The sequence below is a fragment of the Canis lupus genome, chromosome 24, assembly GCF_003254725.2.
Source record: "Canis lupus dingo isolate Sandy chromosome 24, ASM325472v2, whole genome shotgun sequence".
In the NCBI taxonomy this organism is placed as follows: domain Eukaryota; kingdom Metazoa; phylum Chordata; class Mammalia; order Carnivora; family Canidae; genus Canis; species Canis lupus.
This window is the reverse complement of record NC_064266.1, coordinates 21033257-21058598: the sequence shown is the minus strand read 5'-3', so window position 1 is coordinate 21058598 and position 25342 is coordinate 21033257. Positions and strand designations below refer to the sequence as shown.

The 25342-nt window shown below is 49.2% G+C and overlaps 1 protein-coding gene and 1 pseudogene across 4 annotated transcripts; both read right to left on the bottom strand.

Moving 5' to 3' along the window:
- Positions 1 to 958: 958 nt before the first annotated feature.
- On the bottom strand, positions 959 to 8758 carry LOC112673456 (creatine kinase B-type-like; annotated as a pseudogene).
- Positions 8759 to 15818: 7060 nt separating this feature from the next.
- Positions 15819 to 24418, bottom strand: REM1 (RRAD and GEM like GTPase 1). Of its 4 annotated transcripts, none has more exons than XM_049100408.1 (6): positions 24294 to 24418; positions 22904 to 23278; positions 21763 to 21845; positions 19332 to 19379; positions 17644 to 17845; positions 15819 to 16404 (listed from the first exon to the last, which is right to left on the bottom strand). In XM_049100408.1, exons 2-6 carry the CDS (start codon positions 23241 to 23243, stop codon positions 16133 to 16135), a joined length of 945 nt encoding a protein of 314 aa, XP_048956365.1. In that variant the 5' UTR covers positions 23244 to 23278; positions 24294 to 24418; the 3' UTR covers positions 15819 to 16132. The 4 variants fall into 4 exon arrangements, with proteins under 4 accessions (XP_048956365.1, XP_048956364.1, XP_025325415.1 ...); XM_049100407.1 differs by having other exon boundaries at positions 24173 to 24387; XM_025469630.3 differs by lacking the exon at positions 19332 to 19379 and having other exon boundaries at positions 24173 to 24382.
- Between the last annotated feature and the right edge of the window lie 924 nt (positions 24419 to 25342).

Sequence of the window (25342 nt, the reverse complement as noted above, 5' to 3'; positions counted from 1 at the left end):
CTTTCCACAGTGGGGCAGCAACTCTGGCGTTATACAGGGAACAGGGCCTGAATGCCCAAAAAGAGCCCCTCAATTTTAATAGTGCCTGAAATTCTGTCATTGGAGATCACTTCTTTTGAGGGGGTGGGCAAAGGGTGTTGAAGGCGTTTTGGTCTCTAGGGAGCCCCAACTAATGATGAAAACCCCTGCGATGAGTCCTACACTAAGCTCACGTCAGCCTGTTCCCAGGAGGATGATCTGGCTGACAGGCAGCCAAGGGTGAGATGCCGTGGGAAGGAGATCCTGAGTCCTCGAGGGCTGCAGGAATGTGGGAAGCACCGAGGCAGGCAGAAAAATGGGTCAGGGGTGGGGGTGTCAGTCAAAGGGCGGGGCATCTGTGAGAGCCTTGGCCTGGGGACTCAGGATGCTTGGCTTCCTCATCGACTTGCTGTGTGATGTTGGCTAAGTCTCTTTCCTACTCAGAGCTCTGATCTGGGTCAGTGCTGTGGAACAGACTTACTTCTGGTTTATCTTAAGGCTCTTGGTGTCAGGAAGTTGGGGCCCCAGGTGGTGGTTGCTGTGACAACTATCGCTGTGGAGATAGTGACCAAGGACACTGTTGCCATGACTATGATTACAAGGTCCAAGAGCCAATTGACTGGCTATCAGTTATGCCTCGAGACAGGTTCCTCCCGGTCTGTCACCTGGACATCACCTGGAAGACCGTCTCCTCTAAAATTCAGTGTTTGTGGGGCTAGAGAGGTTGACACCCAAGGGTTTTGTCAGGAGCAGGGACCTGCACTGTAGTGCTTTCTTATACTGACAGGCTGTGTAACCTTGGGTAAGTCTTTGCTTCTCTCTGGGCTTTTTTCCACATCTGGAAATTGAAGAAGATCCCCAAGGTCTTTCTCACTCTACATTCCTATCAATCTGCCTTTATTTTATTTTATTTATTTATTATTTTATTATTTTATTTTTTATTTAATTTATTTCAGGTCGAAACCCTAGTTTATTTCAGCATCAGCAACATCTTAGCCATCACAAAAATAAACTCTACCAAGGGCAACAGAAGTCTCTACAGCGAGGCTAAGGGCTCAGCTGCCATGTGGCGAACATCAGAGGGGTGCATGGCGGGCACTGCCCGGGCAATAAGTTAGGAAGCAGCGGGGTTGGTGGTGGTGGCAGATGCAGGCTGGGGCCTCACTTCTGGGCAGGCACAAGGTTATCAAAGGCCTGGCCCTGCTCCAGCCACTGCTCCATCTCAATGAGCAGCTTCATACCATCCACCACCATCTGTACCAGCTCCACCTCTGAGAAGCCCAGGTGGTCTGCCTTGGAGAAATCAAAGATGCCACCCACAGCAGCTGTGTCCACACCACCAGTGCCTTGTTTCTGGAGCCGCAGCTGCTTGAGCACCTCTGGGAACTTCTCATGCTTGCCCAGGTGGGGCAGCTTGATGTGCACACCTGCCCGCAGGCCTGTGCCCAGGTTGGATGGACAGGTGAGGAAGTAGCCCAGGTGAGGGTTCCACATGAATTCGTAATTATTTGACTTGAAGAGTGTTTCAATCTGGGTGAGGCTGGTGCAGAACCGAGTGAACACCGCCTTCATGTTGCCCCCTTTCTGCACGGAGATGACCCGCAGGTGGTCTTCCTCGTTGATCCACACCAGGAAGGTCTTATTGTCATTGTGCCAGATGCCGCGGGCTTCCGGCCAGGAGCAGGGGCGACACGGGCTTATCGAAGAGGAAGTGGTCGTGGATGAGCTGCTGCTGCTCCGCCTGGGTCATGCTCTTGAGTGCGTACCACCGGCCGGCCAGGTCGCCGTCCAGGCTCGACGGAGCTTCCACGGCGAGCTGCTCGATGGTCACGGCTGCAGTGCGGGGGGAGGCAGAAGGCGTGGATGCTGCGACCCGTGCGCACCCGCGAGCTCAGCACATAGTGGGGGTCCAGGTTGTCGCCGCCCTGCAGGTTGTCGGGGTTGAGGTCGGGCTTGTGCCCATCGCTGGGCTTGTAGCCGCCCGTGCAGGTCCTCGAGGATGGGGTCAAAGAGCTCCTTGAATACGTCATGTGACTCCTCGTCGCCGGCCGCTCGGCCCAGGGTCATGATGTAGGAGTGGCCCGGGTTGTCCACGCGGGTCCGGGTGACGCCGTGCAGCGTGAAGCTGCTCGGTGCTCTGGGCGCGCAGCTCCGCGTGCAGCTCGGGGGTCAGCACCTTGGCCGTGTGGTTGTCGTGGCCGCCGAGGTCGGGGAACTCGTCCCCGGCAGAGCTTCAACGTGTTGTCGTGGCTGCTGGAGAAGGGCGTGGCGGCGGCGGGCGGCAGGCGGGCGGCCGGGCGGGAAGGGCACTCGGTCCGCGGCAGCTCCGGGCCCGGCGCAGGCGAACCGCAATCTGCCTTTTTTTTTTTTTTTGTATTTCTAGAAATATATCTTTTATTTTTATTTTATTTTTTTATTGGAGTTCGATTTGCCAACATATAGCATAACACCCAGTGCTCATCCCGCCAAGTGCCCCCCTCAGTGCCCGTCACCCAGTCACCCCCACCCCCCGCCCTCCTCCCCTTCCACCACCCCTTGTTTGTTTCCCAGAGTTAGGAGTCTCTCATGTTTTGTCACCGTCACTGATGTTTTCACTCATTTTCTATCTGCCTTTAAATAAGAGACGTTTTAAGCCGAAGTGTTGTTTCCAGGAATGATATGAAAAGTATTAACAACCGTTATGACCATCACTCACCGACCTATCCACACAGGCCTGGACTGCCCTGCCATGGCAGCTAGAAGCCGGGAGGGCTAAGTAGCCTCAGAGGAGGGTCCAGAGTGGCCAGTTTGCTTAAGGGGTACGTGGAGGCACCCAGGACAAGGGTTATTATTATTATTTTTTAAAGATTTTATATATTTGACAGAGAGAGAGCACACAGGTAAGTAGAGAGGTAGGCAGAGGCCGAGAGAGAAGCAGACTCCATGCCGAGCAGAGAGTCAGACGCAGGGCTCGATACCAGCACCCTGGGATCATGACCTGAGCCAAAGGCAGATGCTTAACCGACTGAGCCACCCAGGTGCCCCAGGACAGGGGTTATTAACAATAAGTAGTCAAATCTCTAAATATTTTGACAACTGGTGTGGCCATATCTTGACACACTGTCTGAACATGAGCCTCTGCTGTATCTATAATGGTGGAGTTACAAGCACTGTGAGTAGTGAAGGGAGATTTCCTGAGCAGAGAAAGCACACTGATGTCATAGAGATCAGGCCGCTGAGGAAGCTCTTTAGCCCTGGCCCTCGTCTGAGAGTAAGATGGATCCTTCTTCCTGGTCACCGCACCTTCTGACTAGGTTGTGCACAATCCCTGGAGAGTCAGATGTGCCAATGTCTCAACTCCAGGATGGCTGATGCCCAGATGAGTGGGGAGGGCACAGCAGGAGCTGGCACAGCAGGCGAGGCCAAGGAGGAAGCAGAGAGCTGGGGGACGCCTGCTCCTCCTCTCCCAGGAGACCAGGCCCTGGGCAGATGCCAGAGACTTGGCCTCCCGGATCTGTTCCTCTCCACGCACCCCCAGCCCACTCGTCTCTCTCAGCAGGACTTTGCAAACAGCTTCTCCGGATGGACGGAGGGACGTGGCTGCTGCCTCCTCCCTGCACACTTTCTATTCCCAGCCCTGAGCCTCAGCCAGGGTTCCTCAGGAAAATTGGCTGAAAGAGACATTTTCCATGCTCTTGACTCCTCTGCTGGGGAGCTGTCCCTGCCTCCATTCTCTCCACCCTCTCCTCCAGCTGGTCACCAGGACCCAGAAGGAGGGGAAATACTTGGTCAACTGGTTGCTGCTCCTTGACCACTTAGTTGTTTTCTTTTTCTTTTCTTTTCTTTTTTTTTTTTTTTAAGATTTTATTTGTTTATTCATGAGAGACAGAGAGAGAGGCAAAGACATAGGCACAGGGAGAAGCAGGCTCCTCAGAGGGAGCCTGATGTGAGACTTGATCCCAGGACTCTGGGATCACAACCTGAGGCAGATGCCCAACTGCTGAGCCACCCAGGCATCCCCCTGACCACTTAATGTTGTATACCATTTTATCTTCCTGGGCCTCAGTTTCTTTTTCTTTCTTTTTTTTTTTTTTAAGATTTTATTTATTCATGAGAGACACAGAAAGAGAGAGGCAGAGACACAGGCAGAGGGAGAAGCAGGCTCTATGCAGGGAGCCTGATGCTGGACTTGATCCCGGGACCCCAGGACACGCCCTGGGCCAAATGCAGGCACTAAACTGCTGAGCCACCCAAGGGTCCCCATGGGCCTCAGTTTCTTAATCTATAAAATGAGTTTGCTACCCTGGGAAGCAGGCCTGGGAGTCAGACTTTTTTTTTTTTCTTAAGATTTTATTTTTAAGTAATCTCTACACCCACCATGGGGCTCAAACTCACAACCCTGGGAGCAAGAGTTGCATGCTTTACCAATTGAGTTAGGCAAGTGCTCCAGGAGTCAGACATTCTTGATTTAATCCTTAGCTCAGCTGGTTAATAACTGGGTAACTTCAGAAAAGATACTCATCTTAAAACCTCAAGTTTTCCCGATCTGTAAAAGATATTGTGTCTTACTGTTGTGAAATAAGCTGAGAAAAGGGTTTAGCTCAGCTCTCTGCAAATGGCAAGTGCTCAATGGATACCTATTTTTTATTAATTATTATTAGAGCCTAGTTGGTGCCAGATGCTGTGTTAGGTGCTTTACATACCCGGTTTCTAATCTATACAACACCTGTGCAAAGTGCTTGCCATCCCCTTTGTAACACTGAGGGTCCAAAGGTTCAGAGAAGCTAAGTAACATGTCTAGGGTCACAGATGTCAAATGGCTGAGCCAGTGGGATTCAAACTCAGATCTGGCTTATTACAGATCTCCTATTCTTAAAAAAATTTTTTTAAAAGATTTTATTTATGAGAGACACACAAAGAGAGGCAGAAACATAGGCAGAGGGAGAAGCAGTCCGATGTGAGACTCAATCCCAGAACACTGGGATCACGACCTTAGCTCAAGGCAGAGACCCCTCAACCACTGAGTCACCCAGGTGTCCCTAGGTCTCCTATTCTAACCAAGGCTCTGGTAACTGAAAGAAAGAAAACCCCTATGTTTCAGGCAGATAATGAAGAGCAGAATAGCTTTGGCTAGCTTTGGCTGAGATTTTAATCCAACCCTTACAAGCTGTAATTTCAAAGCTTCACTGGGGTTCTGGGAAGCTAAGGGGTATGGTCATTGAGAGCAATATTACTTAACTTTGTTACAATCAGGGAAATGCCAAGTAAGCAAAGAGGCATCTTCATTTCCAACATTCCCTCATCCTGTGCCCAAGAAAATGTCAAATAAGAAAGAAACTAGTAATATCTAATGTGGGTCATGGTGTAGGGAATTGGACACTATTGGTCTGAATATAAACAAAAGTAGTCCTTTTGGAGGGCCATTTGGCAGTGTCCGACAAAATGTAAAATGTGCATGTTCTTTGACCTAATAATCTTGCATTTCTCCTTTTGGTCCAAAAATATTCACTGCCTCACTACTTATAAGGGCAAAACATTTACAGTAATAAAATGTCCTTCAAAGAATAGAATATGTGCATCCATATTGTGGAATATTTTATACCCATGAAAAAGAACAAGGTAAAAACAAAACAGACAGATCACCAAAAGCAGAATAGTTACAACACGATTATAATCAGAGATTTCAACGTGACTTTCTCAGCAATTGGTGAAACATTAGGGATAAAATCACTAAGCACGTGGAACACTAGAACAGCATTGGTAATCACCTGAACCCAGTTGACATTTTAGAATACTATACCCAGTAATGGCAGAATGAATATTTTCTTTTTTTTTAAGATTTTATTTATTCATGAGAAACACAGAGAGACAGGCAGACACACAGGCAGAGGGAGAAGCAGGCTCCCCACAAGGGGCCCAATGTGGCACTCGATCCCAGATACCGGGATCATGCTCTGAGCCAAAGGCAGACGCTCAACCACCAAGCCACCCAGGAGTCCCAGAATGAATATTATTTTCAAGTGCACAATGGAACATGGATCATGATAGATCAGATGCTGAACTATAAACCAAGTCTCAGATTTGCAATCAAATTAAATTAGAAATTAATGATCTAGGAGATATGTATAGCCCCCCCCCCTAAATATTTGGAAATTAAACAACATTCTTTTGAATAGCCTATGGGAGAAGAAATCACAGGGAAAATTAGAAAATATTTGGAACTGAATGATCGTGGAAACACAACACACAAAATCTCTGGGCTGCATCTAGAGCAGTGCACAGAGGGAAATTTATAGCTTTGTATAAGTTATATAGTTTTTTCCTAAAATAGCTTTTTAAAAAGATTTATTTATTCATGAGAGACACACAGAGAGAGGCAGAGACATACTCAGAGGGAGAAGCAGGCTCCCTGTGGGGAGCCCGATGCGGGACACAGGATCCCAGGAGCCGGGGATCACAACCTGAGCCAAAGGCAGACACTCAACCACTGAGCCTCCCAGGTGCCCCCTAAAATAGCTTTAAATGCTCATATTAGAAAAGAAGAAAGTTAACAAGTAAATAATATAATTTCCTATCATAAGAAGCTCGAAAAAGGGGGTGTCTGGATGGCTCAATCGGTTAAGCATCTGCCTTTGGCTCAGGTGGTGATCCCAGGGTCCTGGGAGCTCTTCATTGGGCTCCCTGCTCAGCGGAGAGTCTGCTTCTCCCTCTCCCTCTGCTGCTCCCCTGCTTGTGCTCTTCCTCCATCAAATAAATAAATAAAATCTTAAAAAAAGAAGCTAGAAAAAGTAGAATAAAATAAACCTCAAAATTGCAAGGTAAATTTATATGTACTGACATTGATAGAAAGCCAGGGCACATTGAATGGAAAAATCAAATTATATCCAATATGTACATATGGCAGAGATTGCTAGTTGCCTCTCAATGTCCATTCTCCCCTTCTTTAAACAGAGAATCCCTGATCTTGAGCTGACACATGACTAGTCAGGGTAAAGTACATTTCTTGGACTCCTTTGCAATCAAATGTGGCAATGTGACTAAGCACTGGCCAATGGGAGATAATCAGAAGTCATGTGGCCACCCTCATTTTTTGGCTCCCTCCTACTTCCTGCTGGCTGGATTGTGGATGTGACTGTTAGAGCTTGAGAAGCATACTGTACTGAGGATGGTGGAACCATAAGATAGAAGGAGTCAATGTCCCTGCCCTGTGGAATGCCAGGCCAGCCTTAGGCTGGCTGCTTCTGGATTCTTTTTTTGCTTCTGGACTTCTTTACATGAAGGAGAAATATATTTCTTTTTTTTTTTTTTGAGATATATATTTCTTATTTCCATCACTGCTATTTTAGGTTTCATTCCTTGCAAATGAACTCAGTGCTAACCCATATGATTCCATTTATGTGAAAAAGAGCAAACAAACCTATATATGTATATCAAATGGATGATTTTGACTTTCAGACAGAAATCTCCAAAATAATTTGCTTTAGCACTGAAGATATATTATCTTACATATCAATAAGTCCAGAGATGGAGCAGCTTAATGCAGTGATGGGTAATTCAGTGACTTGACTTCATCATCAAAGATTTGGGTACTTCCCATTTTTGTAGCTTGCCATCCTCCAATTAGATCCTGTTGCAACTGCGAAATGTGGCTACATTTCCAGGTATCACATTCATATACCTCAATGACTAATAGAAGGAAAAGGATGGTCTCTTCCTGCTGCAGCTCTGTTTGTTTATTTTCCAGCTCTTTTTTTAAGCAAATAAACTTTTTTTCTAGAACCTTCCAATGAAACTTCCTTCACGTCTTCTTGGTTATAGCTGGGTTGTTGGTTCATCTTTAAACCAATCCCTGGTTTAGAGCAATTGGGATTTATTTTTGATCCCATTGAAAAGAGAACAGCCAGGCAAAATCATAGCTCTGATAGTGTGGAAGAAAAGAAAAATAGCCAAATGCCTCCTGTAACATGTATTATATATATGTTATAGCCTATAGTTTTATATATATACATATATAAATATACATATATTAATATATATTTTATACATATATTTTATATATAAATATACACACATATATTTATATATATAAATATTATGATATATATTATATATATTTTATATATTATATATATATGCTGAAAAATCTGCAAGGATCCACTCTAAACTGCTCATGGTAGGAAACCCCCGGGAGAGAGGAGTGGTACTAGGAGAGAAAGGAGTTCTGTGGCAAATCCTAAAGTTGCCCTTCAACAACCTTCCCCATTTCTCCTTTGCTCACAAAAGCCATCTTGTTAGGGCAGCAAAGGGATGAATCATGACTGGCCCAAGCCAGCTTTGGCAACCTCTTTCTTCTGCCACATAATTGCTTTCTCAGCTCCACCTATAGCAATGGTGGCCCTCAGTTTGGCTACTGAAATATGAGATATGAAGGGAGATTGCTGGGAGAATGATTTACTCTTCAATAAAAAGAAACTTTTTTTTTTTAATATTTCGTTTATTTGAGAGAGAGAGAGAGACAGGGACAGAGAGCACAAGAAGGGGGAGGAGCAGAGGGAGAGTGAGAAGCAGACTCCTCACTGAGCAGGGAGACGGACATGGGGCTGGATCCCAGGATCCTGGGATCATGACCAGAGCTAAAGGCAGATGCTTAACCCACTGAGCCACCCAGGCACTCCAAGAAACCCTCTTTCTGACCTTTTCCTTTCCATTCTTGCTTGGGATACTGGTGTGAAGATGTGATGCTTGGAGTTCTTGCAGCCATATTGCAACCACGAAGGAAATGCCAAGAGAATTATGGAGATGCAGACCCAGTGTGCTGGCATTTTTAAGGTCTCTGAACATCTTGTTAGAAAATATCCTTATAAGGATTTCTATCATGTGTGGCTGAGGGCAGCTTAGTAGATAAATGCCTCTTTACTTTTTACCATATATTTTCTATTGTTTTGATTTGCTCTTATAATTAAAATATATTATTTTTGTAATTCAAAGTTCAACTTAAAAATATATACTACTTGGCATTGGGCACCTTTGGTATCCTAATAGGCTTGAAGAGGCACTCTTGAAAAGGAGGCCAGGGGGAGGAGTTGAAAAAAAGGAACAAGTTGTTCTTTATAATTAAGTACTAGCTTCATGGTTTGAGGGTTGACCTTGCAGATGGGGGAATGGCTGAGAACACATTTCTCTATCACTATTTGGGTTTAGACCAGAGGTTACAAACTGTCAGCCTCTGGTCAGAATTTGGTTGGTGGACATATTTGGCTTCTCCTGTCCAGTGTTTTTAAAAATTAAGATTAGCAATTAGTATTTAAGAATTGGTATACTTCACATCAATATCTGGCTTGTTGGATTTCTTGGAAGAACCGAAATATTGGGCAATGCAGGGTTCATTTCCAAACAGTAGTAATTGGCAGCTTTGATCTCTCTCTCTCCCTTTACCTAAGGCTGGTGCTTCCAGTTGGCCGCACACCTTGGTGTGCCCTAATGTCTGCTTCACCAGTCAACTTCACTGATTTACCCATCTGACTCTGTGAGCATTTGTGTTAGTCACCCCTGGGTTTGGGGTTTAGAGTTAATGCACGCGTGCATATGTATGTACAAAAGATTCAACAGCTGCCTTCTAGGCAATCAGTCATGTGCAAGACATCTATCCTCATTCACATAGGTGGACAGATTTTGCAGAAGGCTGGGTTTGTAGTGGGTTGTTCTCTAGGTTCTTCTATAAGACTAGAAGAGCTAAGAGCACCCTTGACCCCCCTGCTGTGTCACATGGGGTCTTAGGAAGATACATTGCTGGGATAGAGCCGTAATTCTGAGGCAAGACCTCCATCTGTGGCTAAGGAATAAGGTCCTCTGAAAGGTGGATGGAGATTTGCCCAGTAGAGGTCTGAAGAAGCTGGTCCTCCTGGAGAGAAGTGTGAACCCGAGGAAGGGAGGCAAGGCTAGATGCTAGGAAGAGTGTTCTACTGCCCCTAACACCCCACCAGGAGGGAAGCCCTTCGATTTAGGATTTTCTCTATTTCTTCATTACAACAAGACTGAGTGTGTGTGTGTGTGTGTGTGTGTGTGTGTGTGTGTGTGTGTGTTGGGGGAGAGTGGAGATCCAGCCACCACCTTGCCATATCTTCCATTCTATCCTTCTGTGATGAACAGAAAACCAGTTCCCCCAAATGTCCATGTCCTAATCCCTGGAAACTGTGAATATGTGATGTTACAGGGTAAAAGGGAATTAAAGTCACAGATGGAATTGTTTGCTAATATGCTGACTTTAAAATAGGAAAGTTATCCTGGTAAGGTCGCAGATGGAATTGTTTGCTAATCTGCTGACTTTAAACCGGGAAAGTTATCCTGGATTATCTGGGTGGGCTGAATGTAATCACAAGGGTGGGGAGGGAGGCAGAGGAGGGAGAAAGAACCAGAGAGATGGAAGCAAGAGATGGACTTGGCCTGACGTTGTTGCCATTGATGATGGAGGGAGGGATCATGAGCCAAGGAAAGTGTAGGCCTCTAGAAGCTGGGAAAGGCAAAGAAACAGAGTCTCCTCTGGAGCCTCTAGAAAAGAATGCAGCCCTGATGACACCTTGATTTTATTTTATTTTTTATTTTATACTTTTTAAAAAATTTTATTTATTTATAAGAGATACACAGAGAGCGGCAGAGACATAGGCAGAGGGAGAAACAGGCTCTCTGTGAAGGAGCCCGATGTGGGACTAGATCCCAGGCCCCCAGGATCACGACCTGAGCCAAAGGCAGATGCCCAACCACTGAACCACCCAGGTGTCCCCCGACCCCTTAATTTTAGCCCAGTGAGACCAATGTTGGACCTCTACTGTACAGAACTGTAAGATAATAGATTTGTGCAGTGTTAATCTGCTACATTTGTGTTGATTTGTTACAGTAACAACAGGAAGTAAAGAGGCCAGGCCCCTCAGAGGGGGCATGTGGAGGTGAGATCCCAGCTCACTGCCAGCATCAACCTCCAGACTTGTGAGGTGATTCCAGTCACTCCAGTTTTCAAGTTTTCCAGCTGAGACCCCAGAGAGGAACTGTACCCACTCTGCCTTGCCGAAATTCCTGACTCACAAAATGTAGAAGCATAATACAATGATTGTTTTTATGCCACTAAGCTTTGGGGTGGTTTGTTAGGCAGCATGGTAACCAAAACAACGACCTATCCTTGCCTTGAACTTGAACCAGATGGAGCTGGGAAAAATTGCACACGTTGCTGAACCCAGAGCTCCCATCCCATCATTAGTATTATTTTTAACTGAACCCCGATCAGAGCAGAAGGGAACACTGCTGAAATTGAAACGGAACTTGTATATTTTTTTCAAGCTGTTGAACTAGAATAGTCAAATAATTCTTGAGACAGAGACAGTCAAGTAGAGAATTCTACCCTAAGGCCTTCACTGTGTATACTTTGACTCACCTAAAGCCACATGGTCGTGGCAGCACTGAAGGATCCTTAGCTTAGTCTTTATAAAGCAGCCAGCTGGGACGTTCTTTACCCTCCTTAACCTTCTTCAGAGCACACCATGTCCAAGTTGGCTGAATAGAGGGAGGTTTGGGGTGCCCCTAGGAGATGGGAATTTGCCACCATCCAAGGATAAGCAGTGTCAGCCTGAACCTGATTACTTGGCGGGGGGTCCCTGAGTGGAAGCTTCGTGCCCTTGGCTGAGAAACTGGAACTTTCCATCCAAGGCCAGTGATCCTCAGTATTCAAGCAGCCTGGCTGGGGTGTGTCGGGTTCCAGGTGGCCTTCATCTCATCTGGATCAGGCCGACACAGTTTGTGGCCCTCTCCCACTGCGAGGAGAAGGAGGGACTCTGAAGAGACTTGGGGCCCCTTGGGAGACATTCGTCTTTCCAGAGCTTTATCATTTTTTCCAAAACAGTACTCTCCCTTCAAGGTGGAAAGTCCCAGCTGGCAGCTGAGGATACTCTCAGTGTGCTTTTGTTTCTGCCCTGCCCCCAGTCCAGGCAGCAGGGTGCTGGTCAAAGACACCTCCTCTTCTATACCAGCCCGCTCCGGACTTGCTGCACTGACAGATGGTGTAATGTCGGCAAGCCCTTAACAAACCACAGGACTAGATGTCCCTGGTTTGAATCTTGACCCCGCTATTTGTTAGCTGTACAAACTTGACAGGGTACTGGGCTTTTCTGTGTTACAGCTCTCCAACTGAAAACTGGCATGGTGATAATATGACCAGTTTTGAGGACTGAATATATTGAAAGCACTTAGAACAGCACCTGATACATGGAGTGATGTAATTGCTTGCTATTACCACACGCCTTTGGCCAATTCATCTTCTTTCTCTGGGCCTCAGTTTCCCCAACTGTACAATGAAGAAAGCAGTTCCTGCCTGGGCTGAGTGCAAACCCTGCTATCCTTTCTTGGACAAATTTCTTGAGTTTTCTTAGCCTCAATCTATTAATTTGCTCATCTGTTAAATGGCACTTATTAAGTAGATGGGCGTGGTGATAGTTAAATGAGAACATATGTACCAAGCCTGTACTATGGGGTCTAGCACATAGAAAAAGCTAAAACAGATTTTTTTTAATGGATGAGAAAGGAACTTTCTATTTATTTTTATTTTATTTTATTTTTTATTTTATTTATTTTATTTATTTTTCATATATATTTTTGTTGGAGTTCAATTTGCCAACATATAGTATAACAGTGCTCATCCCGTCAAGTGCCCCCCTCAGTGCCCATCACCCAGTCACCCCAACCCCCCGCCCACCTCCCCTTCCACTACCCCTTGTTTGTTTCCCAGAATTAGGTCTCCCATGTTCTGTCTGATATTTCCCACTCATTTCCTCTCCTTTCCCCTTTAATCCGAGAAAGGAACTTTCTAAACTATAATGGGCCATGTCCCTGGGAGGAGTATTGTGGTTTTGTCACATGTTTTCTCAGCTATGCCTTATTCACAGACTCCTAGAATCAGGGAGGTCAAGATGAGAAGGGCCATTTTACAGATCAGTTCATCAATCCATTCAACAGGTATTTACCGATCACCTGTTTATTATGAGCCAAGCACTGTTGTAGGTGCTGGGGAGAGAGCAGCATGGAGGGCCCTAACCCTCATAGAGCTTTAATTCCTGTGGGGGAGATAGACAGTAAATGGGTGAGTCCATGAATATATGACACAAGTTCAAATTATTTTACAGACGGGAAACCGAGGCCCAAGAGGGGAAGAGACTCTCCTAAAGTCCTCCAGTGTCATAGCAGGGCAAAGACTTCCAAGCAAGTCTTTACAGTCCCAGAATAGTCTACTCTTTTTTTTTTTTTTTTTTTAAGATTTTTATTTATTTGTTCATGAGAGTCACACAGAGAGAGGCAGAGACAGGCAGAGGGAGCAGGCTCCATGCAGGAAGCCCGACATTGGACTTGATCCTGGGTCTTCAGGATCAAGTGGGCTGAAGGCAGCACTAAACCACTGAGCCACCAGGGCTGCCCGAATAGTCTACTCTTAACAAACCCTGGTTCCCCCAAGGTCTTAAGATATGCAAGTAGAAACCAACATGTAGTTAATCTTCTTAGATGCAGGAAATGTTTTAATACTTTACACATCTTAAGTCATTTATTTATTTTTTTAAAGATTTTATTTGAGAGACAGTGAGAGCACAAGTGGGCGGGGAGGGGCAGAGGGAGAGGGAGAAGCAGACTCCCCACTAAGCAGGGAGGGAGCCTGATTCGGGGCTCAATCTCAGGACCCTGGGATTATGGCCTGAGCTGAAGGCATTTGCCTAACCGACTGAGTCACCCAGGTACCCAACATCTTAAGTCATTTAATGCTCACATCAACCCTGAAGGAGGGAATTGCCACAAATTCTATCTTATAGATGGGGGAGCTAAGAAACAGATGGAGGACTGAACACAGAACTCATGACCTACCTCAACCACTGAGTTATCCTGCCATGCTGGCTGCATACTCTTCCTTCCCCCTGAATCTTGTCTGCACTCTTTCCTTCTTTCTTTCCTCCTCTCCCATCCCCAGTCCTGGTCTCAAGGACTTGTTCCACACTCTGAGAGGCCTGGGGTAAGCCCCCCCTCGCCCTCTCTCCCCCTCGTTCTCAGTCTTCCCATCTGTGGATTGAGAGGAATGTATTGGGTTATCCTCAGGGCCTTCCATGACCACCCTGATCTTCAGCCCCATATCTCTCCAGAGCCTGGCACTGTGCTCTGCACTTAGTAGGCCCTCAGTAAATATTTGTGGCTGAAGAAAGGAAGAAATGACAGCGATTACCTGCAGTTTTCTCAAAACTAGCTCCTGTGCTCTCTCCCTGGCCCCCCTTCCTTTCTCAGCCTGTGGGGCCCCCTCCCTCCCTCTCACCTCCCAGGGCCGACTCAGGCCCTCCATCCGGCCTGCATTTTTCCGGGTTTGATATCATTTTTTCCACTCTCCGGCTGCTGCCGGCTGCCTCTGCCAACTTTCCACAACTATAGCCCCTCCCCCACAACCGCAGGCCAGAGACAGCTTGGGGTGGGGGAAGACCCTCCTTCTCCTCCTCCCTTCCCCAAGCTGGAGTTAGGATGGGGAAATAAATCCCATCAGTGCCCTCCTGGCAAGATTGGGGGCTGGAAAACAGAGGATATGGCTCATCTGTTCAAGCTCTGGTCTTCTTTGGCACTGTGTTCCTGGTGGCTGAGGCATCGGGGCAGGCAGCTGGTTGGGGGCGGGGGTGTCAGGCATTAGGGACATGATTTCCAAACCATTCTTGTTCTCCTCTCAAAGTAGTGACACCCCTTTCCCCTTCAGCTGGAAACTCCTGACCTGACCCCTAAGGCCCAGCCCTAGCCCCACAGCCCCAGCCAGGCTGGATTCCTCACTACCTCCTCCTTCCTGCACAGAGGAGGCTGGGCCCTGGGGTCTGGTCCTCACTCTTACTAGCTGGGTGACTCTGGGATGCTCACTTCCCCTCTGTGGGCTTCAGGTTCCACATTCAGAAAAATGAATGAGTTGGACTGAATAGGTGTCCATCTTGGGGATTAATGGATTGAATTTCACGGAGGCAAGCATCCCCTCCACTTTAAATCGTAAGCAAACTTGTGCTTGAAAGTCCATTTCCCTGGGACTCTATAGCTTTTTGTCACATTCTCCAAGAGTATTGTGGATAGGGCACAGACTCTAGCCTGACAAGCCTGGGTTGGAATCCTGAAAACTTCACTTATAGCAGCTATGTGATCTTGAGTATGAACCTTTGTCCTGTGCCTCTGTTTTTCTTTTTTTTTAAAAATTTTTTTTTAAATTTTTATTTATTTATGATAGTCACAGAGAGAGAGAGAGAGAGGCAGAGACACAGGCAGAGGGAGAAGCAGGCTCCATGCACCGGGAGCCCGACGTGGGATTCGATCCCGGGTCTCCAGGATCGCGCCCTGGGCCAAAGGCAGGCGCCAAACCGCTGCGCCACCCAGGGATCCCGCCTCTGTTTTTCTAATTAGTAAACAGGGTTTGTGAAGATTAATTACTAGTTGGGACAGTTTAAAACACAGCTCTTAACAAACAAGAGCTATAATATTGTGAGGATGAATGCTGAGATTCCTTCCAGATAGGATTTTATTAATCTATAATCTAAACAACGGGTTTATGAGAAAATAGGAGGTCATCACACTGAATGTGGTTGTCTGTGCACCACTGGGTCTCCCTCAAAGACCGGCGTCAGGGGCCATGCCCAGTGGTTGAGAGAAGGGTCCCGTGATTTTACTGACTTAACTTGAACCAGGTGACAGGCTAACCCAGACTGTGGCCAGTGTAGACGGGAGAGTGGGAGGTGGAGATGCTGGAAGAGCCCAAAAGACGAGATCTGGGCATTCAGACTGGATACCCCTCTGGTCTGGTTTATTGTGGGGAGTTGGCCAGAGCCCAGGGACAGGGAAGATTTTTACAAAAAGGCTCGCACCGCATAAAAATCCCTACTCTGCGTCCAGCTTGAGGCTTCGGCCCCATGGTCTGTCCACTGCTTCCCGAGGCGGTGAGGTCCTTGAAGCTGCGGCCCCAAAGATGCTCCCGGCCCCGGGGCAGCCGGCAGGCACAGCCCACTGCGCAGACTCCGGGCGACGCCGGCGTGGCCCCTCGGTGGCATCGGGAGCTCGGAATGCAGCCCAGTGTTCCGTCACCCCTAGGGCGGCGGCGGCCTCAGAGCACGGCCAGGTTGTGGCAGGACTTGGAGCGGGCCTTGAGCGCCCGGCGGCGGGCGCTGCGGGCCGTCAGGCGGGCCAGGAAGCGGCGGGCCCGCTGGCCGAGGCTCGCCCGCCGCCGGGGCACCGAGGGCTCCGGGGCCGCGCTGTCCCGGCGGCGCAGGCGCAGTTGGCGCACCACGCCCTCGAAGAGCTCCGCCACGTTGTGCTGCAGCGCGGCCGACGTCTCGATGAACTTACAGTCGAACACCACTGCGCAGGCGCGGCCCTCTGCGGGGCGGGGCGGGGCGGGGCGGGGCCGGGTGCGCCAGGTAGAGGGGAACATAAAGGTGGGAAGAAGGGTGTTGAGTCCCAGGCCAAGCACTTTTTCTTTTGGTCCTACCTTGCCCTGGGCGCCAGGCATGAGACCTGGCTCTGAGGAGTTAGTCCCCAGGGCAGTGACTGGTAACTGGTAGCAGAAGGAGGCTGGAAAGACAGAGAGGCTAGGAAGGGTCTTGCACGCCAGGTAAGGGGTCTGCGCTGTGTATCAGGATTATCCGGGGCGGGGCTTGTTAAAATGCTGATTCCCGAGCCCACCAGGAAAGACTGATTCACTAGGGTGGGATGAGGTCTGGGAACCAGCGTTTTAACAAAATCTCCCCCGGGGATTATGTTGGGGAATTTGGAGATGTCTGCTCAGAAAGCAAATGGTCTTCTATCTTCAGGAAGCCACTGGGCTGGGAGACGGGGGCCTCGGTTCTAGTCCCTAGTGGCTGGTGGAACTGGCTTACCCTCTCTGGCTCTCAGTTTTCATATTTTTTTTTAGATTTTTGCCCTGCGAGAAGGGTCATTTTGAGGTCTTTATGGATCCCACATATTATCAAACGTATCCAGATATTCCCCATTCCACTTTAAATACAAATCACATATAACCAAACGTTTTGATTTGCAGTTCTCAGCTGCCACCATATTGTGTTTTGTAGATGACTAAAGGTTTGTGAAATTTTAATGTGCAATTTTCTCACTGTGTTTTGGAACTAATAATTGTTTCAGATCCCAGGTGTAAACCCTTGGAAAGCTTGTAGGCACAGGGCCTGTCATGCCTGGTGGATAAAGTGTCTCTGACTGAGGGCATGGGAGAGCCATGGGGAATTTCTAAGCAAAGTAATGACAAGGTCAGATCTGGTTTTGGAAAACTCTGGTAGCTGGCGAGGAGAACTGATTGAATGGGGAGAGAGAAGTACGGGGGCCCATGCTAAGGTGGAGATACCTGGATAGGGCAGAAGTGGTGGGCATAGGGGGAAGGGAACATGGGGTTATGGGAGGTGGACCTGACAGGATCTGGGGACTGGTTTGGGGGAGTGGGAGAGGAAGCAAGAATAGTTTCTAGCTTTCAGGCTTAGGCAAATAGATGCAGGATGGGGACAGGGATCGGGGGTGGGGTGACAGCCCCTGAGATGGAGAGCACTGGAGAAGGAGCAGTGTCAGCAGGCTGAGAGGAAGTGGAAGAGGGGGGAGTAGAGGGCTCACCTTCCACGGAAACTTCCCGGCAGCGTGCCAGGTCGGCCTTGTTGCCCACCAGGATGATGGGCACGTGGTCTGCCTGATGTGTGCGCCGCAGCTGAATGCGGAGCTCAGAGGCACTCTCGAAGCTGCCTCTGTCCGCGATGGAGTACACAATGACATAGGCGCTGCCCACCTGCAGGCACGAATCCTGGCTCCAGCTTTCATCCTGCAACAGAGTGACCACAGGCCCATTCTCCAAGGGTACCTACCTCTTGGCCAGAGGGCCCTGTCTGAGAAAGGAGGGGTTGGGATGGTCTGATGGGTGTGGTGGGGCTGAGGCTTCTACTTGGACAGGTTTGGGAGACAAATTCTGCCATTATTCTCTGTGTCGCCTTGGGAAAACCACCAATCCTCTCTGCGCCTCGGTTTCTCTTTGTGAAAAGTTGGGCTCATAACACCTTACTACATTTTCTCATTCATTGATTCCTTCTGTAGGCAGGGCACTGGAGACAAAATATTTCTTTGGTTCCCCCTCCCTAAGGAGGGTTCATTCAGCTCTTCTGTCTGGCTCCTGAGGACAGCTTAGTCTTGCTAGGCAATTCTTTTGGCCTTCTGCAGTCTAGTTAGGAGACAAAAGTGGGGCCTGAATGGCTCAGTCGGTTAAGTGTCTGTTATTTTAGGCTCAGGACATGGTCTCGGGGTTATGTGATCAAGCCACATATTGGACTCCGCACTCAGTGTGGAGTCTGCTTGAGATTCTCTCTCCCTTTCCTTCTGCCCCTCCCTCCATTTATACTCTCTAAAGAAATAAACAAAATCTTTAAAAAAGACCAAAGAAGGGCAGCCCCGGTGGCCCAGTGGTTTAGCGCCACCTTCAGCCTGGGGTGTGATCCTGGAGACCCGGGATGGAGTCCCACATTGGGCTCCCTGCATGGAGCCTGCTTCTCCGTCTGTCTGTGTCTCTGCCTCTCCCTCTCTCTCTCTCTCTGTGTCTCTCATGAATAAATAAATAAAATCTTAAAAAAAAAGACAAAAGAAGTGAGAAGGGAGGCTGAGTTCAAGGGGAAACATTTTTGGGGCCAGTGTTGGAGAAGTGAAGGAGCAAATGTGGAGTGTAAGGGAAGAGGTGGGAGAGGCAGGGACACTTTAAGAAGCAGAGTCGTTGCAAGTTGTTTGACAAGGAAGGGAAAAACTGGAGCAATTTTGATATGCCATCTTGGGTGGTGATCTTTTGTCAGGGTCAGCACTGGGCCATCTGGGTAACAACTTTCTAAGTGTTTTTAGTAAGACACAGTTCCTATCTCCAAAAGCTCATGGTCTGGAAGAGATGCTATGGAAATAGAGAGTTAGAATTCCCTGTGATAAGTTCCATTAAGAGGTAAGAGCAAGTGGCTGGAGGGGAGGTGGTCAGAAGAACTCAACCTGGCAGAGTGTGGAGAGGGCTTAAGAGTGGACCGGTGAGTGGAGTAAGAGAGGATAAGCAGGAGAAGAGAGTAGGCCAGGGGTAGGAAATACTTAGTGTGGTGGGGGCATTGTTCTTGAGGGGGGAAGAAACCAGAAGAATTTTCTGATAACCTAATAATATAGATGAATAGGAAAGCATCGGATTGATAGTCAACACACTGTCAAAGGGATTAAGTTCTCAACAGCCATACTGATCTTTTCCCAGGCCAAATAACCATGGGCTGAATCAGATGGATGTGAGTTCTAACCTTACTCTGGACAGGTTCCTTCCTCCCTCTGGGTCTCAGTTTCCCCATCTGTAGAATGAAAGTATGGGTCTTGAGCATTCATTCATTGCACAAATGTTTATGAAGGATTTGCTACACGTTAGGATCACAGAAGCCAGCTGGAACATGGATTGGTGGGTAAGACTCCTTGGGGGTATGATTAAAAATATAGGTGGCAGGACCCCATTTTTGTAGGTTCTTATTCATTAGGTCTGGGATGAGATCTGAGAATTTAGGTTTTTAAAAACGATTATTTATTTATTTATTTATTTATTTATTTATTTATTTATTTATATTTATTTATTTATTTATGAGAGAGAGAGAGAGATATCGAGTGCCCGAATAGGGGTGGAGGGACTGTGGGAGAGGGAGAGAAAGATTCTCAAGCAGACTCCCCAGTGAGTGTGCACTCCCATGCGGGGCTTCACCTCATGACCCATGAGATCATGACCTGAGCTGAAATCAAGAGTCCGGGGCTTAACTGACTGAGCCACTTGGGTGCCCCAGAGAATTTCATTTTTTATGTTCTCTAGGTGAGTGTGACAATCACCCTAGTGATTATTAGTGTGGGAGCTAGGGCACTACCGCATGAGCCAAAGACCTACCTGGTTCTGGCAGATTTTACCTCTCTGATGTCAAAGGGTACCATCTATTGAAAGGATGGATGCTTATTCCAGCTACTGTGTGGACCCTCTTTGGAAACTGCTTCCACCATCATCAGCCAGGGAAGCTGGTTCAGTTTCCCCATTTTACTTGTAGGAAAACCAAAGGCCAGAGGAGAAGAGAAAACTTTCTCTTCTTTTCTCTTTTCTCTTTCTCTTTCTTTTCTCAAGGCTATACAGCCAGCTGGGCACAGAATTTCAGTTCCAGTACTCTTCTTCCCCTGTCTCCCAAGAAGGATTCCCAGGCTGATCACTTTTCTCAGTTTGCTGGACTCCGCCCCATAGAGTTTTCAATTGCATTCAGAAAATGGCCCCACCCTCACCAGCCTGTAAACTCTGTGAGGCCGGGGGACATGTCTATCCTACTCACTGCTGGGTCTTCAGTGTCCTGGCCTGTGATCCGTACCCAGCTAGTGTTTCTTAGTGAATGAATGAGTGAAGGGGTAAAACTCCATCTGAAGGCTCAGAAGGTGCTATTCCTTGTAGGGATGGAGAGGGACAGTCCTAGTGCATAAGACTACAGGCTCAGGGGCTTATAGATCTGGATTTGAATTCCACTTGCTCTCTGAAAACTTTGGACACATCACTGAAGTTCTCTGAGCTTTGATTTCCTTATCAGTAGAACGGGAATCAGAATACTCACCTATAGTATTTGTTTTGAGTGAACATCATAATATATATCCAGTGCTTAGCACAGGGGCTGACATTTGGCAAGAGGGTACTCCATAAATGCCAGCTGCTGCTAGGAGGACCATCATCATCATCATCATGCTCATTTGGACCTAGCTGTCCTTTTATCCTTGTGGAAAGTAATTGGCCACTTTAGCTTCTTCATCCCTAGCCTTTCCGCCTATCACTGGGGTTGTCAGTGTTCTTGCCAATCACCTGACAGTGTCCTCCTACCCTACCCTCTGGGTGGGGTCTCCCTGCATGTTAGGGGCGGGGCCTACCCCTGACTGAGATAGGCTCCCAGGTGAGTTTTTTACATCCTTCTCTCTGGTGGTATTTCTTCAAAATTCTACAATAAGCATGTATTATCTGTATAGCAAGAAAAAAAACCCCTCAAGGTAAGAAAAGCACAACAGGGGCATATCCCTGTCTGATGCTTTTTTCCTGCTCTGGAATGAGGTAGGGAAGGACATCCTTTGGTCTCCTCCTTTACTAGCTACCAAGTTATGAGTAATAAACGTGATCATTATTTACATTTCTTCATCTATGTTCAGCATTGTTTCATGCTCCAAACTGTGCTCACTGCTGTGAAATTGCATAAGAACTTAAAAAAAAAAAAACAGCTGGTAAAGAAGGCAGGAATGATTGACCCATTTATCAGGTGAGAACACTGAATTCAGCGCAGAATGGATAGAGTCAGTAGCACAAAGCCACGAAACTGGTAAGAAATAGAAGGGGGGTGGTTATGCTCAGGGAATTTGGTGCTAAGTGCAATGCTCCTTCCTCTGCACAGTGTGTGGGGCAGGTAGGTGGGATGAGGGTGCTGAGGACGAGATGGAGGTTTGCAGGGGGAGAAGCACATCCTGGGATGGCTGCAGAGGGGATCAGCAGAGTGAGAAAAGGACTTGGGGTCATGAGGTTCTTCTGTCTTTGGTTGCAAAGGCTGCTTGGGAGCTATGGGCTTTGGGTGCTGCTGAGGCTGGACTCTGCCATTTCCATGCTGTGTCATGTCCTAGGAGGGGACAGGGGTCTGGTCCTAGGGTCAGCACCCCTCCCCCCAAGTCCTGCTTGCTGTGCCATACCCGTTTCTCAGGCTCCCAGGTGTCCATGACCACCAGTGTGGTATCCTCTCCATCCACCGTGAGGGTCCTCTCGTACACATCTTCTGCAAGCGAGGGAAGAGCCAGATCTCAGGGAGGAGGGGCAGGTGTGCGGAGGGCATGGCCCCCCAGTTCCCTTTCTGGTCACAGACCCCTCCAGTGTGCTGGAGCGCTCAGCACACTTGTTTGATATTTGTCTCTCCTGACAGGTCAAGAAGCTCCATGGGAAGCCCATGTCTCCCCAGCTGCCAGTATAATACCTGGCACATAGTAGGTTCTGAGAAACCTTTTGCTAGTTTGGTTGATTGATGAGTGTGGGGTGGTAGGGTTAAAGCTGGGCTGTCCCTGGCATAGCGTATGCTTCAGGCAGGTCATATTACCCTCTTTAGGCCTCAGTCTCCTCATCTGTCACAGCTACAGGTGCATATATGCCCACCTCTCATATAGAGTTCTCACACTCAGAGGGGTCAAGGTTAGAGAAGGGGCCTGGCCAGAGTGTCCTCATTTTCTCTTTGCTTTTAACCAACCTCCCTCTCCACTCATCCTGTGTCTTCTCCGCTGGTCCTATAGGGACCCATCTTCATTTCCTCTGTTCTGTCCCTGTCTCCCCTCAACCTGCCTCCCTACCCCCAACCCTCTTGGCAGTTGACTGCATCTCTTGGGAATAAGGGAATCTAGGGAGTCTCTATTTTGGGCAAGATCTTAGTTTTGCTGCAGGTTGTGGGTGGCCATGGATGGTTGTCTGTGGAGCTAGGAGGATCTGAGAGTCAGGGGAAGTTGGGGCTGGAGTGGGGTGGAAGCCTACTGTTTCTTTCCATTTGAGACTCATGGAACTCAGAATTGCTTCTTTGATGACATGGAAATTAATCATACACCTCTCATCCATGAGAAATTGGCAAAATTCTCACTATTCAAGGAATTTCCCTCCTGTAGACCATTGTGTGGGCTGTGTCCTGCACCATTCTGGGTGGGGAGTGTCATTCACTTCATAGTCTATGTGAATGACGCCCTTTAGAATTGAGCAGTGTGTGAGCTGCACAACTCTTCTTGGCAGCCTTGTGCCCCTGATGACAGGGCTTTCATTCCTTTGGCCACATTCCAGCCCAGCCCACAGGGTCCCTACCTCCCAGCTGTTCATGGAGGTCCCGCTCTTGCTTCCCTGCAAAGAGGCTGGCCAGGCTGGTCTTCCCTACGCCGGGATCTCCAAGCAGTACCACGCGGTAGAGGGCCTCCCAGGAGCCTTCAGAGTCACTGGATTCAGAGGACCAACCATTGGGGGCAGGTGAAGGTTGCCGAGTGGGAGGATTGAGGGAGGCTGACTGGCCCAGCCGGGGATGCTGGGATTTTGTGATAGGTGCTGTACACAGGAGGCCAGGCTGGTAGCCCCGGGGGGACAGGGGCAGTGGAGTGCTGGCTCGCCTACGCAGGGGAGTCTTTGCTTCTTGCTGGGTGTTTAGTGTCATCCTTGGGTGGGTGGGGCTTTGCTCCTTCCTTCCTTCTGTAAGCAAGAAGCCAGAATGGGCAGTGAGCCAGGCCCTATAAGCCCCTTCTGCAGGGTTCAGTGAGCTTCTGAGAGGACTTCCTCCCACACCTTCTCTTGTTCAAATGACAGGAGGAGGCGGCTCAGCATCTTGGGGTGGGGGCTCCCTGGCTTCAGGGCCAGAGTAAACCCAGGTCAGGCTGGGAGGGGTGAGTACACAAGCTGTGAGCACACCCAGAGGTCAGTTCCTATACCTCGAGGATAATAACCCAATACGCCAGGACACACAGACAGGGACAGGCAGAGGGGCAGCAGCGGGTGGGATGTCCATACAAGCACGCGCACACCCCTGTACACAGACGTGCCCCTCCCATTTGAATCATGGGACCCACGTTCTGAAAGCCTCCTGAATTGCCCCGGTGCTCCCCTTCCCCACACTTCTCTTCCCAGAGCTTCAGATCGGGGTTGGAGGGTTGAGGGCCCCTGGGGGGTTCGCTTCCGCTGCCCCAGCTCCCGAAGGCTGGGTAAGAGGCAGGACTGCGTGGGCTGGTATGCCGGAGGGCGAGGGGAGTCTGGGGGTTCCCTGGGCTGTAACCCGAGCGCCCCGGTGCCATGGGAACGGCGTGTCCGGCCCGCCCCCTACGTGAAAAATTCAGGAGAGGCTGGCGCGACGGCCTCCGGCGGCTGTTGGGGGGCGGGGGTTTCGAGGCAGTGGGGCCCCAGTTTTGGTGACAGGACAGAGTCCTGGCGGGGGGCGGGGAAGGGACCTATAGGGCCTGGGGGCGCATGTGCCATTCCCGGAGTCGGCCGAGCTTCCCCCGCCTCGGGTCCTGAGTGTGCGTCCCCGATCCCGGGAGGGTTCTTTGTCCGAGGCTATCCAACCCACCAGGCCCCAGGTCGGAGGACCCTCACCCCGGGGCGCGGGTTCGAGGCCTCCCTCGCTCCGGCCTGCGCCGCAGAGCCCCCCATGCAGGCGCCTGGCGAACTCCGCTCCAACTTAACGAAGTTGGCGGCGGGCTGCACGGGCCTTTACCTCGCGTGGGGAGGGGTCCAGGGTCCCCGGCCGCCGCAGCTGCCGGGTGCTCCAGGCTGCACCACCGCCTCGGCGCGCAGCCCCTCGGGCCAGTCCCGCCCCGCCCCGCCGCCCGGGCCGGGGGAGGAGCCGCGACCCCGCCCCGTCCCGTCCCGCCCCGCCCCGCCCCGTCAGGGCAGCCCCGGGGTCCCCGCCCCGACGCCTCCGCCGCCCACAGACTTTCCGCACAGCTCGGTTGACCCACTGTCGCGAGGCCTTCATCTGGGGTGGTGGTGGCGGTGGCGGGGTGCGGGACCCGCGAGAGGAAAGATGGGACCTCTGAGTTCCTGCGTCTGGATCCCCTCTGCGTCCTCGCCGGCACAGGGCGCACCAACTTTAGCCCTAGCAGAAACCACCTAGGGAGCTGCTGGAACGTTGATTCCCAGGTCCCACCTCCAAGGGAAGCGGATTCAGGCGATCTGGGAGAGGGCTTCAGAATCTGCATTTTAAACAAGTGCCTAAGTAATCGTGCAGAGTTCATGGACCCCATTTGGAGACACTCTGCTCTGGATGGGGAAGGGGGGAAATTAATTTGGGAGGTAGCTACAGGGGACGAGGGACCCTAGGAAGTCTGCACTAAAGACTTCTGACTATCCGACTTTGGCATCCCATTCATTCAGTCACCAAATTCTAGGTTAAGCACTCTTTATGTGGGAGGAGGGGCAGTGGTTCCTGTGCCTGGAAGAATGGCTGTTCCCTCTCTGATAAATATTCACTGGGTATTTGGGCTGTGGCTGGTATGATTTGAGCACGTTTCCTGGATTATTAGCTCAATTAATCCAGACACAACACTAAAAGGATGATTACACTGGGGCTTAGCTGGGCCTGGGACTCAGGATTCTGCTTCTCAGCCAACTGTCCCTTTCCATCACTGCCCAAGGCTTAAAACAAAAACAGAAACAAAAACAAACTTCCTAGGCACTTGGAGGGGGAGTTGACTGTAGAGAACTGTGATTTTGGCCATCCAAAGGGCAGGGATCCAGGGTCTTTGAGCAGGGTGCTTCCTTTGA

Excerpts from the sequence above, each read along its gene's own strand:
- REM1 (XM_049100408.1), bottom strand. The coding sequence starts at position 23,243 with ATGACACTAAACACCCAGCAAGAAGCAAAGACTCCCCTGCGTAGGCGA. Across the intron at positions 17,846-19,331 it reads AGGAACCTGTCCAGAGTAAG|GATGAAAGCTGGAGCCAGGA; the intron begins GTTAGAACTCAC and ends ACTCTGTTGCAG. Across the intron at positions 16,405-17,643 it reads CCGGGAAGTTTCCGTGGAAG|AGGGCCGCGCCTGCGCAGTG; the intron begins GTGAGCCCTCTA and ends CCCGCCCCGCAG.